The following is a 13,894-nucleotide window of genomic DNA, read 5'->3' on the forward strand; positions in this document are numbered from 1 at the left end:
GCTAGGGACAGGAAACAAGGGGCTGAAGTATTTGGATCCTAGTTCCCACCTATCTAGCATCATCACAGTTTTAATCCCTGAATAATGGTAACCCCTCCATTAACCTGTGATGCTTGAATGGCCTTCACCAAATGCAACCCATGCGAGCAAGAGATCACCACCGCGAATAACAGAAAACCTTTCCAATAAAAATATAAATAACAAAAAAAAAAATCTGAGATTGAGAAACAAATGGTTCTGATCCCTTGAAAAGAATAAGATTGTCCGTAATAAACAACAGAATATATTACACAGAATTAGTTATGTTTCCTGTAGGAAAAACACAGTCATATACACCGTAAATGCTGCACCACGAACCTGATCCATCATTAGAATTGCAGCAATTTCTTTTAGATGCACAATGCTTCAGACTCAGATATAACCATAGTCCAGCAGTTCCCACCTGAACGGAGGGTAGACAAGCAGAACCTCTGGTGGGCCTTTGAACAGCAAAGCCACACAGACACAGACCGCAGCAATGCCCACCATTGCAAGCATTGCAGGTCTGTACAACAATGAGCTGCTCATGGATCTACTGTAAGCCAGCTGCTGATTGCAGCGCTTGCAATATGGAGGTGGCGCTGGTTTGATTTTGCTCTTATCAATCTGAAAGCCGCTTGGTTTACCAGAACATGGTCCTGCTTGCTTGTAAGTGGCATCATCATTGCCATTGATGTGAAGGACCACATGACCTTTGTCTGGTTTATCACTAATTTTCTTTCGAACCAATTGTATGTAGGATATGTGGCCTCTGGAACGGGCATAGTCTTCAGGAGTGAAACCAGTGCTGTCATGAACACTACTCCATGCTCTGATTCCCAACTGACAAACACCCAAAAGAGTTAAAAACATCAGTCACAGATTGATAAAGGAGCTATTACCGAGTATAATGCAAAAAAGGTAAAAAAAAAAAAAAAAAACAATGAATCAAGCCATGGATTGGAAGGACGCTAGCACTTAGCATGGAATTCATAAGAGCAGACTCTAAATCAGTGAATAGAACAGAATTAAGAGTTTTAGGAGAGGAGTGGTTTCAAAGTGGATGCGCAGAGTAAAACAAGGAAATAAAAGAGATCCATGTGGGAGCACCAATGGATGATAATGTGGGACGAAACAACTAGAAATGATGGCAAAAATAACAATTCAGACTCCAGAGTGCCACAGCATGAGACGGATTGGAATATAAGAAATCAGAAATGAGCAAGAACATATACAAATTTTGAATGGAAGTTAAAGAAAAAAGGATTTAAGAACCCTTCCTCTTTTGCAGACTTTGTATTTGATAGGAGGTAGTGGCAAAGTATGAAACATAAAGCTGAAGCTTAAAAGATGTGATATGGTTTCTTTATTGGGGCTGCCTTTTCATATGAATGCTAAAAGATGATGTTGACTGATGTATGTCCAAATTTGTGCGCCAAATCATGAAGGCATATCAATTGTTTATCAGAATGTTAAGAATTACACTAACTAATCAAGCATGTATCATTGTGTTTATTTAATAGTGAACATAAGATAATGATGCCAACTGCAGAAAGGATATTACCTGTCCAGGATCATCAGTCAATGCATCTAATAGTCTCTCAGCTCCACTAATGGTAGCTGCTATGTGAAGAGGCGTTATATTTGAGGGTCCAAGCATGGCAGGTCCAAACAAGAAGCTATCAGGACCCGTCTTCTCTGTAGCTGTATTTAGTTTGTATCTTAGTAGGAGTTCCACCATTGGCTTTGACTTTCTCCTAACAGCCCTGTGAAGGAGATCTTCTGACAAGGCAAACTGAACAGGAGACTGCCCACCTAAATCTATGTTTCCTTGAAATAATATATCTAGAAGTTTCTTGACAACAGCACACCACTCACGATTCAGGGCAAATGACATGAGCCACCTGAAACGTGTCATGGAAAAGACATTTGAGCAAGAATACTGTTCAGATTTAGACCTTAAGTGACTCCTTCGGAGAAGCCACCCCATTTCCTGTAAAAAGTCCATTGCCTGATTCCTGGCATTTATTGCATCCATTCTATCATCCAAGAGGTCACCACATGAGGACACATTGATTGCACTCTCTAGCATACAGATTTCAGAGCACATATCCTCTTCTGCAACTATGAAGGGAAAGGAGGCACTGCTAAGACCATCATCTTCAACCTGAACCAGAAGGAGGGATTCAAGAAACAAGAAAATAGATGATGGATGGGAGAAAAGAATCTTGCAAATTGGATGTGGTAATATCGCAGCACCTCAATAAATCCTCTCCCCATTGCTCTAGGAAGGGAGCAATGGAAGCTGAAGCTCTGGCACCCTTCATGCTCCTTGCCAGTATTAGAACCCCCCAGAAAATTTTGTGTTGCTTCTTGGACCAAATACTCACCCTCAAACGCACAAAGTAACCTGAAAAAGAAGTAAAGCAGATACAAATATACATAATTTTTCAGTAAGCCAGCCTAGTTTAAAAGGGTAGAACAGAGAATCAAGGCTCAGGAAATACAAAGGGATGATAAATACCTCGAAGCAGAAAGCGCTAGATTAAAGCATTTCACTGTGAAGTTAACCTTTGCAGAAACAGCAGCAGCAATAGGTGTGATGCACAAGATGTTACAAGGATTAGGACTTCGAAGAGGCAAGGGTGTGTCTAGCACAACCTGACCTGCAGTAGCAACAAAAAGACATTATCAGATTTTGCTTGCACATCTTATAAAAATCTAATGTGAAACAAAGCAACATAGAGAGAAGCGACGATCTACAGACCGTTGTATATAAAGGCCATACGATGTGGTACCCTAGCATATACCCATCCTGTTCTCCAAAAGTCATCATGGGAAATACATAAAAGCCTGTTCAGGCTGGAATTCAGATCATGGGAAAGCTGTACATGATGAAAACAAGAATAGGCAAAATGCTCAAAAAAAAAAAAAAGAATCAAAGAGTTCAAACATCCATGATATAGGTTTTTTGGAATGTAAAAATATACCTCCTCCCACAGAGACTCAGCTAGGCGAAGATAAACTGTTAGAATGATACAACCAGGTCTAATATAACTCTCCATATCAGTAGGACTATGTGATAACCAGTTGAAAATCTGGAAATTTGAATAGATTACAAATCTATTATTCCATCAAGAACTATTACACAAACTGTATTTTTAAAGTCTAGAGCATGCCCTATAAGGATACAGCTTCAAATTTACCTGTGTTTGTAAGACAAGAGGAACATCATTTGGATTTTTGCCAAAGAGTTTAAACACAATTCTATCTGTTCGACTCTGCAAAAGTCAACATCAAAATACTACAATCATTAAAAGAGGCGCTACACTAATGGAAGTTATAGAGAAAAAGAAATGGTGCTAGAGCAAATAAAGAACCAATCCATTACATGAAGACATTTGTAGAGATAAGGGGGGCATCTTGATTTCAAAACTAGGTCTAGTTTTGCAATTAGTAGGTAAGAAAATAAAAGGTAGAGTGTTACATATCCATACTTCAATGTCATTATTAAAAGCATCATGATGAATGAGAAGGAATATAATGAATAATTTATGGCATAAGTGGATGGAGATGGAGCGCAAATTCCTCTCTCTCTCTCTCTCTCTCTGTCTTTCTTCCACTCTTTCCTTCTCACCCTTCTTCGCTGGTTTCTTGTTTCGAATGCTGGAACCATCCCGGTCCGCCGCCAGTATGGTTCAGTACGCCCCAAACCGGATAATTTAAGCCGGTTCTGCAATCCTTGGAGCTTTCTTTCTATAATAGGACAGCAGATACCTCTCCTTAAGCAACCTGTTCATCTCTTCCTAATGGACATTAGGAGCTCAGCCTCAAAGAATTTTCTGATCTTCTATGCCTCTCCACTATCTGTAAGCTCAGCCTTTTAGTTTTGCTTTTGTAAAGCGTACTCGTATCTAACCAAGCATATACTCCCAGTCAAAATAATCTTCTACATCTGTGATCTAATCTAGAAACTCATGAGGTTCAAGATCTCCAGTGATATCTTCATCAAGGACATACTCATAAGGGCATTTTTGAGAGTCATCGATGCTGCAAGCATCGGATCAGGCCATTACAAAAGAACATGGTGATGTGCCAATAGATCTGATACCAAATTGATGTAGGACAGTCTATGGAAGAAGACCTATTAGGGATTAGGCTATGAAGATTTGCTTTAAACTTCAATTCAGACCTGAGTTTAGATTAAAATTGAACTAGGAGAGTAGGAATTTCTCAATGCAAAATTGACAATGGATGCAGAGATGGATCTAGAACATTAAACTAGGGCTCAATTAGGGAACAAATAGGATTTGTAGGCTCTTAGGAATAGACTTTTAATGGGTAACTCTTCATTGAGGAACCAGAGTTGGTTTTTTCATGTTATCTGAATGGATCTAAAGAATATTAAATTAGGGGACTCAATTAGGGAATGAAGAGGATCCGTAGGCTCTTAGGAATAGATCAATGGGTAGCTGTTCATTCAGGAACAGATTTCATTTTTTCATGTTAAGTGAACCACCAAGAAATTTTCTAGTCAAGTGCCAATAGATCTGATACCAAATTGATGTAGGACAGTCTATGGAAGAAGACCTATTAGGGATTAGGCTATGAAGATTTGCTTTAAACTTCAATTCAGACCTGAGTTTAGATTAAAATTGAACTAGGAGAGTAGGAATTTCTCAATGCAAAATTGACAATGGATGCAGAGATGGATCTAGAACATTAAACTAGGGCTCAATTAGGGAACAAATAGGATTTGTAGGCTCTTAGGAATAGACTTTTAATGGGTAACTCTTCATTGAGGAACCAGAGTTGGTTTTTTCATGTTATCTGAATGGATCTAAAGAATATTAAATTAGGGGACTCAATTAGGGAATGAAGAGGATCCGTAGGCTCTTAGGAATAGATCAATGGGTAGCTGTTCATTCAGGAACAGATTTCATTTTTTCATGTTAAGTGAACCACCAAGAAATTTTCTAGTCAAGGATCAACAGAAATGGAATTGAGATGTGATACATACTCAACAAGAAAAACAAAAAGAAAAAAGCAATGTGGTAAACAAAGAAAAGAAGAGGATAGAAAAACACAAAAAAGATTCAATGAATAGGTGAGAACAGAACCTGACTCACTTCGGGGACCTAGGAATCACACACGGGCTGGTATCAAACCACATGCCTCATGCTGGGTAGCAACTTCAGCAACCATTACTTTCTTCAAAATTCTTCTCATTTAACAAAGCATAACATTTGTACAACACTTAAGAGTCAGCATTCGCCGTACTACTCCATACCGGGCAGTATGGGCGTACCGTACCGTACTAGTACACCGAACCACCCCATACCGACATAGCCATACCATACCATGTACCGACACTATAATAGGATTTCACCTGTACAAAATCTAATACCGAGACGGCGAACCTTGCTTAAGACACTATGAATAGAAAATCCTAACTCAATCTTTCGAAATCCTGAAGCTACCCCAAGTAAAGCATGGCTATTATAGAGAGAACACTATCATGAACCATACCACTACAATAATTAGCCTACCAAGTTATCAAATAGAAGTTGAGATCCTTTAATCTTGACCAATGGTTTTTAAATACCACACTAACATTAAAAGTAACTAGAAGGAAAATAAGAAAATTGACAACTAAAATTAAGTCAAAGAAAAATTTGCAATCTTGTGATGCATCATAACACAATCTTAGGTCTCCATCAGTCATATAGCAGCACCCTCCTAACTGTGACATCCTAAGCACTATGATACACTGCAATCTGCATCCATTTCCTCCATTAAGATTTTACTATAAAATAAATAAAATAAAAAACTGAAATGAGGGCCTCCATCCTTCTTAAGGGTACCAAGGTTCTTTTGCATAATATTGTAGCTAGAAATGCAGATTTCTTATTTCAACAGTCACTCATGCAGATTCCTTATTTCAACAGTCACTCAAGTCTTACATGTAATCATGAAGGTGGAGCTGCATCCAAAAGCATCATCTTTCAGGTTCTGAAAAATTTATATACAAATGGTATTTGACAGAAGAACAATCATTACTAAAAGAACAAACCTTTCAACTAAGTTGAAAAAGATTTTACAGACAAGTTTTAAGAAACTTGAAAGGTTTTGAAAAAACTATGTGCAAATGATAGCTGACAGAAGAACAATCGTTGCTAAAAGAACAAACCTTTCAATTAAGTTGAACAAGATTTTATAGAATAATTGCTACGAAACTTAAAAAATCCCAAACAGCAGGTTGGTTTTCTTGTTTTTTTCTTTACTGTTGAGGTTATCAATCATGTAAGCAAGACGATCCAATATCTATGCGGATGAGTTAAACAAAGTCATTTACCTGAATATCTCTATTAGAACTCAGTGATTGTACTGATGATGAATCCGAATTATGACTTGTCTGATTTGGACTTGATTGCTGCGGCATCCAAGAAGGGCAATTAGGGGAACCTGTAGCCTGAGTTGCAAGGGCAATTGGGAGATCACATGCTTCTTCACCATCTTGTTCATCACTATACACGTTTAAATCAAAGTCCTTTATCCTATCTCTCTCCAATATAGATTCTGCATGCAGAATACTCTGCGATGAGCATAGATCCTGTGCTTTCACAGACAGGACATCTTCTACAGGCACCAAGGTTGCAGAACATGGAGCAGGAATTGTCAGTGCAGTCTCACCAAGAGAAGCTTCAGCAATATTCTTTTCTAAATGTATCTCCACTGAAGCCACAGCAGAAGCTGAATGATCAAGAGGTCTCATAGAAGGAACTGGAAACCCAGTGGTACAAGCTACTTTAGAAGGTAAAGACAAGGGCCTGGAGGATTCTTGAACAACAAGACCATTGCCATGTAAAACATTGCCTGCTTCTGATGATGTCCCAGCAGAAATTCCAAATTTGTGCAGATCTTGAGATGCCTGCGGGAGTCCAGGAAGATTTCTTGCATCAGATGAACCAGCAAGATTTGCAAGGTTCCTCAAAAGATGAGTCAGAAGGTCCTGATCTTTTGATTGGCCAGAGCTATCAGCTGCAATAACATTAAAAACAGATCCAGCAAATAATCATTTACTGATTAACCAAAGTTCTTGTTGATGAAAAAGTTACCATGCCCATTAAAAACTGTCTTGATTTCCAGACGAGAAATAAACATCAACAATCAATATACAAGATGAATAAAGAAAACCACTTGAGCAGCCAATTAATTAGGTTCTAAGTGTTGATCACTCAGAAAAACAGTCCAAAGAGGAAAGGATGGGGGCCAAGGTAAAATATCTTTTAAAACAGTTTTCTTCCTTCTAAGAAATCTTTATAGAATCTTGCATGACATTCTGCCCGTTATAACATTTAATTTTCATCCAATATTCAGGTGATGGAGGACCAGTTGTGTAGGAATAGTGAACCTTGCAAAGGAAGAAACTTTCAGCAGAATAACAGAAGATTCATTTGCAGTTTGTTACTAAAAGAAAATTCAGAGGAACTTTTGAAATATCTTGTTGAATCTAATGGTTAGTCTTGAGGTTGATGTGTGTTCAACCAAAAAGAATGGGATTATGAAGGAGTATATTAGATGTCTTGTCAAAGATGGATTGGTGGGAAAACAATTGATCTATAAAGGATCAAGCTTGGTAAATTTGCCATTGTTGCAGTCCTAGGTGTTGCCCCTTTTTAAGGTATAGGTAGAATGCCTATGTGGCCAGGCAGGTTCTTGAGTAAAAAAATACAAAAAATTTAATAAAATTGTTTGTTTGTATGACTTTTGTATAGAGAAAAATATAGTTTAGAAAAAATCACATAAAAGAACATCATATTGATGCATAGTACAGTTGTTACCATATATGTTTCTAAGGTATGTCAAAAACCATTTTGATAACATGTTGCAGCATCTAATTATTGATTGGACCTAGTCCAGTCTGTACTCAAATATTAAAAAAAAATGGTTCAAGCATCGATTGGTATCTAACTGAACATTATAAATGGAATCAACATGCTTCTCTCTTCAAGTAAATCCATTTCTACATAAAGACAGAATAAGTTTAAAAGTTTTAGTTCTTTTCATAAACCAACAAACCAGGTGTGAACACCAGGCAAAAGCAACCCCTACATCACAAGGTGCCAAAGTGCTTTAACGACAACCTCATCCGAAGGCCTAGAAAATGCCAAGCATCTAGGCAGTTGTCCAAGTACCTAGGCAGCCACTTGTGACAACCATTTTATGTATAAATATATGTATACGGATGTACACATACACATATACATACACATGTGTGCACATATATAATAAATATATAAACACACACATATATACATATATATGCACACGCACGTGCATGAGCACACACACACATATATGCACGTGTATACTGTACATATATATAAATACATACATATGAGTGTTTATATATGTGTGTCCAATGAGTGTGTGTGTGTGTGTGTGTGTAGAAAGACCTAAAGTCCATCAGGTGTTCCTATGGAAGGGGATGAAGATAAACAATTTATGTTGATTAGTCAACTGATGTATGGTCAGAAAATCAGAGGAAGAAGGTGGGCTGAATAACATTAACCGATCTTTATCAAAATTCTGTTAAAGTGGTGCTGCTCTTGAGTTTCACATTGATTAGAACAGAGATTCACATCCTGATTTACCTTCACATGAGCTTCATTCATCAATGTTAGCATTTTTATGGGTGTCCTGTTGTGCTTAGCAAGGTTTTAAATCCCACGGGATGGGGCTGTCCCGATTTTTTCATGAAACAGGATGCATCGCCGTCCCACTCCGTCTCAAGACTTGAGATAAAAAATATCCCAAGATATCCCGATCAGGACGTGGAGATGCTAGCAGAACTGCCCTATCCCGACACATAGGATGGTATCCCATCTCGATATCCCATAGAACATCCCGTTGGGACCTGAATCTTTGGTGCTTAGTGGATGTCCCACCTTTACCATCAGGAAAAAATGGATGGTGCAAGAGGTTTTTTAATGAAACCGATGTTGGGTGGCATGCTTTGATTCAGGAGGTGTGCTATGGATGCAGATTTATTCCAGCTCAAGAAAGCATAGCAGGGCACCATCTTCAGTGTAGAAGAAATTAACAAGATTCTGAAATCTTTTCCTGGAAATGCATAGCTTGGGCATGCTTGGAGGACTGTTGGCTAGTAGATGTCCCCTTCTATATCCCGTGTCTCAATTTCGTCCAAATATCCCTAAAAGCAGAGTCTCAGTAAAATTTCAAAGGGATGGGAGGAGGAAACCTTGAGTCTAGCATCAACTGGGGAAGATGGCTACCAAATAATGGAATTAGCTGCCAGGTTTGCTGGACTGGATGCCTCCGCCTCGAAGGGGCAGGAGGATAAACCCCACAAGAATTTTTAGGCTCCTAAGTTGTTATATGTTCAATTTTTTTCTATTGGTTTCTTGATTGAGGGGTCTTCTTTGGCCCTTTTTCAAAGCTGTGAGGAGGACAAAGGTATTAGAGACAGGAGATGTTTTTATGTCATCCCTCTCTAGGAAAAGTGAAAAACCTTCATATTCAAGATCTGTTTGCTAGGAAAGGGTGGCGTGTCTGGGAAGTTGTGCTTTTTGTGATGTGCCTAAGGGGTCGGTAGACAATTTATTTCTCAATTGTCATTCTACAATAAGCCTTAAGCAAACGCTCAAAATTTGCTTGGGCGTTAAGTGGTGGCAAGCCCCAATTCCTTCCTTTTGGTTGCTTTGGATAAGAAAAAGGATTTCGATCCATTTTCGAGATTGGGATCAATTAGTCATGGCACTATGTTGGTCGACATGGAAGGAATGGAACAAGCATATCATCTCGGGGGAGAAAGGATTCCTTGTCACTTTGCTTCATTTAGCTCTGAGTTATTTAGGGATTACAAAGCATTGTGTTCTGAGAAGGGGACAAGGGTTTTGCTTTTGTGTGGGAACTAGTTGACCATACAAGAATGCACTCTTAGTAAGCTACAAGAATAACTTGCTCCATTCCTATGAGATATTATTCAAAAATATCATAGCAAATTTCTATACAGAATAATGACAAGAAGTATATTTTTTCCACAGATATATGACCAACAATCATTTATGTGAACAACTTGAACTATTCCTACAAGACCGTACAAGAATGCACTCTCAATAAGCTACAACAATAACTTTCTCCATTCCTATGAGATAGTTTTCAAAAATATCATAGAAAGTTTCTATACAGAATAATGACAAGAAGTATATTTTTTTCGAGAGATATATGGCCAACAATCACACCATCATACACACAGGAAGCTCCTGCCCCCAACCCCCACCCCTCAACAAAAAAAAGGAAAAAAAGAAAAAAGAAATATGACCAACAATCATTTAAAGAAATGTATATGTGCATGCATAATCTTGGAGAAAAGGGAAGGGAAATTACATTGTAAATTGGCCAGCACTCTTAGTAGACTTATCAATAGAAAGCTACTGGCATGATTGTCATTCAAAGAACCTACAGCCGTGTTGGCATCGGGATTGGTTTTTCTCCTCCTTAGATTATGGCCAGCCAAACGTCGACGACAACTTCTCTTTCCTTCATCAAATTCTTGAAGAAGGTGAAACCTGGAAATATAATCTTTTACTAAGAACAGAGGTGAAATAACACTTAAATGATATGAAGAAGTACAATAGCAAATGATAATCAATAATTCTCAAATGAAATGTTATTGCAGCAAACCTCACAAGTTTGAGAGGAAAACAATATGGTTGCCATAACACAAGTATAAATGTAGCATCCTATGTCTCATCAGACCCCAGTTTGCTGTCATAAAGAACCTTTTTTACATAATATTCTCGACAATTTGATCCCTCTGCTTTGAGATCAAAAGTGAATGGAGAATTTAATGGGTGAAAACATTATTTCCAGTGTTCAACACAAGAAAAAAAGGAGCAAAAAGAACTAGAAAGTCCATATACACAAACAGCTAAAATTCTCATAGAGGTCCCTTGCCAACAAAAATTATCATAGAGTCCAAAATGCCTCCTGTAAGGTGACAATCTTGAGAAGATAAAAAACAAAAGTCATTCAGCCAATTCCTAAATATCTAAACCACTTTCTCTAGAGATGTTTTTTTGCAATATTCAATAGTGCAAGTAAGCAACAGAGTTGTTTTCCCTATCTAATCTTTTTTTTTCCTGAAATGACTTTATAAAATTCTCCAGCATAACCAAGCGATAAAATCCTGATTTTGCTTCTTTTCCCCCATGAATTTTGTGATTTTCTTCATGCAACAACAAGAGAAATTCCGAGTTTGTTTCCTTTTTTTTTCTACTTTTTTTTCTCCCCAAAAATTATATTCCCCCTTTCCAAGCAACTAAACCAAGCCTTCAAATTTCCTTGAAAGGTCAACATTTCATGAAGTGATATATCTGGCAGATATGACTCTAAGTCTCATGATACCGTAAGGCCTGTAAAGAAATTATTCACAAATACAGTTGACAAAGGTCTTGTTAGTGATTCTGGGGTTCAGTTTAACATGGGGAAGAACAGAAAGCAGCTTCTACTATGAATACACATCATGGAAGGAGGATTTCAACTAATTACTACCTCTAATCCATCACCTACATGGGCTTAGTAACATTTGAGATTACAAAGAAATACCTGAAGTTGAAGGATGGTGGGCAATGATAATTTAAGCATATCTGCATTATAATGTTGTAAAGATGCATGTTGTTTAGGCCATCTTTGGTTGCTCGAAAGTGGGTTCCCCGAAATGGAGTTTTCATGGAGTGGACACTTTGGCTGTTCGGTTGCCTGAAGCAACCACATAACTGGAGGTAAGCTGGAATTGGGACTTCTCAGTTCCCACCTTGGCGACTTTGGAGGGGGAGGCTCCCAAGTCACTGAAGTGGTAGGCCACTTCAACTTCTCCCATTTTTCCAAAACACACCCTTATATAAAACAAAGCTCAATTAATATGTTTGATGTCGGCTTCAACACTAACAAGGGATACAATGCTGCCAAAAGATTAATTAGTAAGTATCACAGTGTGCTCTTTATGGCTTGGTATACATTGTCATCAGACGAAGAACAACATGCTTCATTTCATACATGGACTGCTCTGTACTTATTTCATTTGTGGACTTTGGCTGCTTTCTAGAAATTAAGAGAGGCATTTTTACATGTGAATTTTATATATTGATAGTCAGAGATTCAGATCCCAACGAGACGTTCCGTGGGACACCGGGATGGGGTACCATCCCATGTGTTGGGACAGAGCCATCCCGCTAGCATCCCAGCATCCCGATCAGAGCGTCTTGAGACATCCTCTATTCCAAATATCGGGATGGGGCGGGATAGCGACGTGTCCCATTCCATGAAAAAATCGGAACAGTCCCATCCCATGGGATTTAAAATCTTGTTGATAGTTGTGATCAGATGATACGCTGGACTGCTTTTACATAAACCTGCAAACTAACTAATCAGCTTTCAAATGTAGTAGCTGTGGATACATCAGTGTACCAGGTATTTTTACACATGAACTTTATTCTGTCTGGGCACTATGTTTTTCTTGTATTTCTCTACCATTCTGCATAATTTTTAGTTCATCTCTTTGGATTGTGAAGGGGAGAATGATGATTCATTTGATAAAAGATATACGCTAGAAATCGTAACAAAATAAACAGAACAAATTGAGCTACTATTATTTTGGCAAACAAATAACTGCTAACCTACTACATTGCTGGCAGAAACGCTGCATAACATTTCCGACAATTGCCATACTGGTCTTGGAGTGCATCTCACAAACTTTGTGTCGTCTATGGTAGTCTTTGGCATTGCTCAGGTCAGCACCACAACCCTCCACCTGGCAAGAGGAGCGGCTAGAATTTCCCCCGGCCAACTTGCTCCTGTTTCCATTCTTCCCTTCCCAGTTTGCAACGTCTGCCTCAACCAATTCAGAGGCATGTCCTCCAAGCTTTAGAGTAAGAGATCCATCAGAAGGCTCATCATCAGCTGCCACCGTAACCCTCCTCCGCTTCTCAAGTTCTGCTTTCCCTTTCCCAGTGATTCCCAAATCAGTCTCTTCAGGGCAAAAGGATGAGCCGTTGGAAAGCCCTCTGGCAGCTGGAGCAGACATCAGTTGCTTGTTCCAGCGGTCTTCTGAAACATAATTCAAAGGAGTAGCCACACAGTGATTACCATCCCATTTCCAGCCGTTCAAATCCCATTCCAGGCCTTTCTTCCCAAGTCCACTGGATGTTCCAGCACCATAAAATTGTTGTCTTTTGCCTCCAACTTTAGGCTCCATCAATCCTTAAATCCCTCAATAAGAATGTCTCGAATCCAAATTCAAATTTCTGTAAACTTAATGGATCATAAGGAGCCAACCTGGATCACTGCGCCCCCAGAAATCCAGAAACATCACACCCATGAATCCAAGCAATAGAAACCCAGATACGAATCCATAGTTTGAAAGAGACTGCTAAAAGAATCAACCAAGAAGAAGCTTATCTTATCCCCCAGAAAAAGAAAGCCTATCCCTTCAAGAAAAGAAACCTTAATGAACAACAGCTGATTCCAAAGCACTAGTATAACTCTTCTCAAGTTTCATTACAGAAATTTTCAAAAAGAAAAAGCTAAATAAACAAGAAAATAAGAACCCTAACTACATAAAGAGCCGATTCCAGATACTTGGGTCTCACAATTTTGGATGTTAAAGCAAAAAACTAACCAAGCAAAATTCTCAAATCGGCAACATCAGTCAAACTAGTAAAAAACACAAAAACTTGGCAAAACCCTAAAGTCCCGACCCTAATACCGTCCCCACCCAAAAAAAAAAACCTCGAAATCAAAACAAAAATCGCCAAAAATATGAAGAAAAGGTTCCCTCGAGAAGTACCAG

At 38.5% G+C, this 13,894-nt stretch overlaps 1 protein-coding gene across 1 annotated transcript; it reads right to left on the bottom strand.

Moving 5' to 3' along the window:
- Positions 1 to 220: 220 nt before the first annotated feature.
- Positions 221 to 13,527, bottom strand: LOC105061372 (squamosa promoter-binding-like protein 1). The gene is made up of 10 exons (XM_010945397.4): positions 12,723 to 13,527; positions 10,432 to 10,613; positions 6,374 to 7,059; positions 3,225 to 3,299; positions 3,009 to 3,116; positions 2,786 to 2,903; positions 2,543 to 2,684; positions 2,278 to 2,428; positions 1,583 to 2,185; positions 221 to 861 (listed from the first exon to the last, which is right to left on the bottom strand). The coding sequence occupies exons 1-10, from the start codon at positions 13,298 to 13,300 to the stop codon at positions 412 to 414; spliced, it is 3,093 nt and encodes a 1,030-aa protein (XP_010943699.1). The 5' UTR covers positions 13,301 to 13,527; the 3' UTR covers positions 221 to 411.
- Between the last annotated feature and the right edge of the window lie 367 nt (positions 13,528 to 13,894).

Source organism: Elaeis guineensis, chromosome 1 (assembly GCF_000442705.2).
Source record: "Elaeis guineensis isolate ETL-2024a chromosome 1, EG11, whole genome shotgun sequence".
In the NCBI taxonomy this organism is placed as follows: domain Eukaryota; kingdom Viridiplantae; phylum Streptophyta; class Magnoliopsida; order Arecales; family Arecaceae; genus Elaeis; species Elaeis guineensis.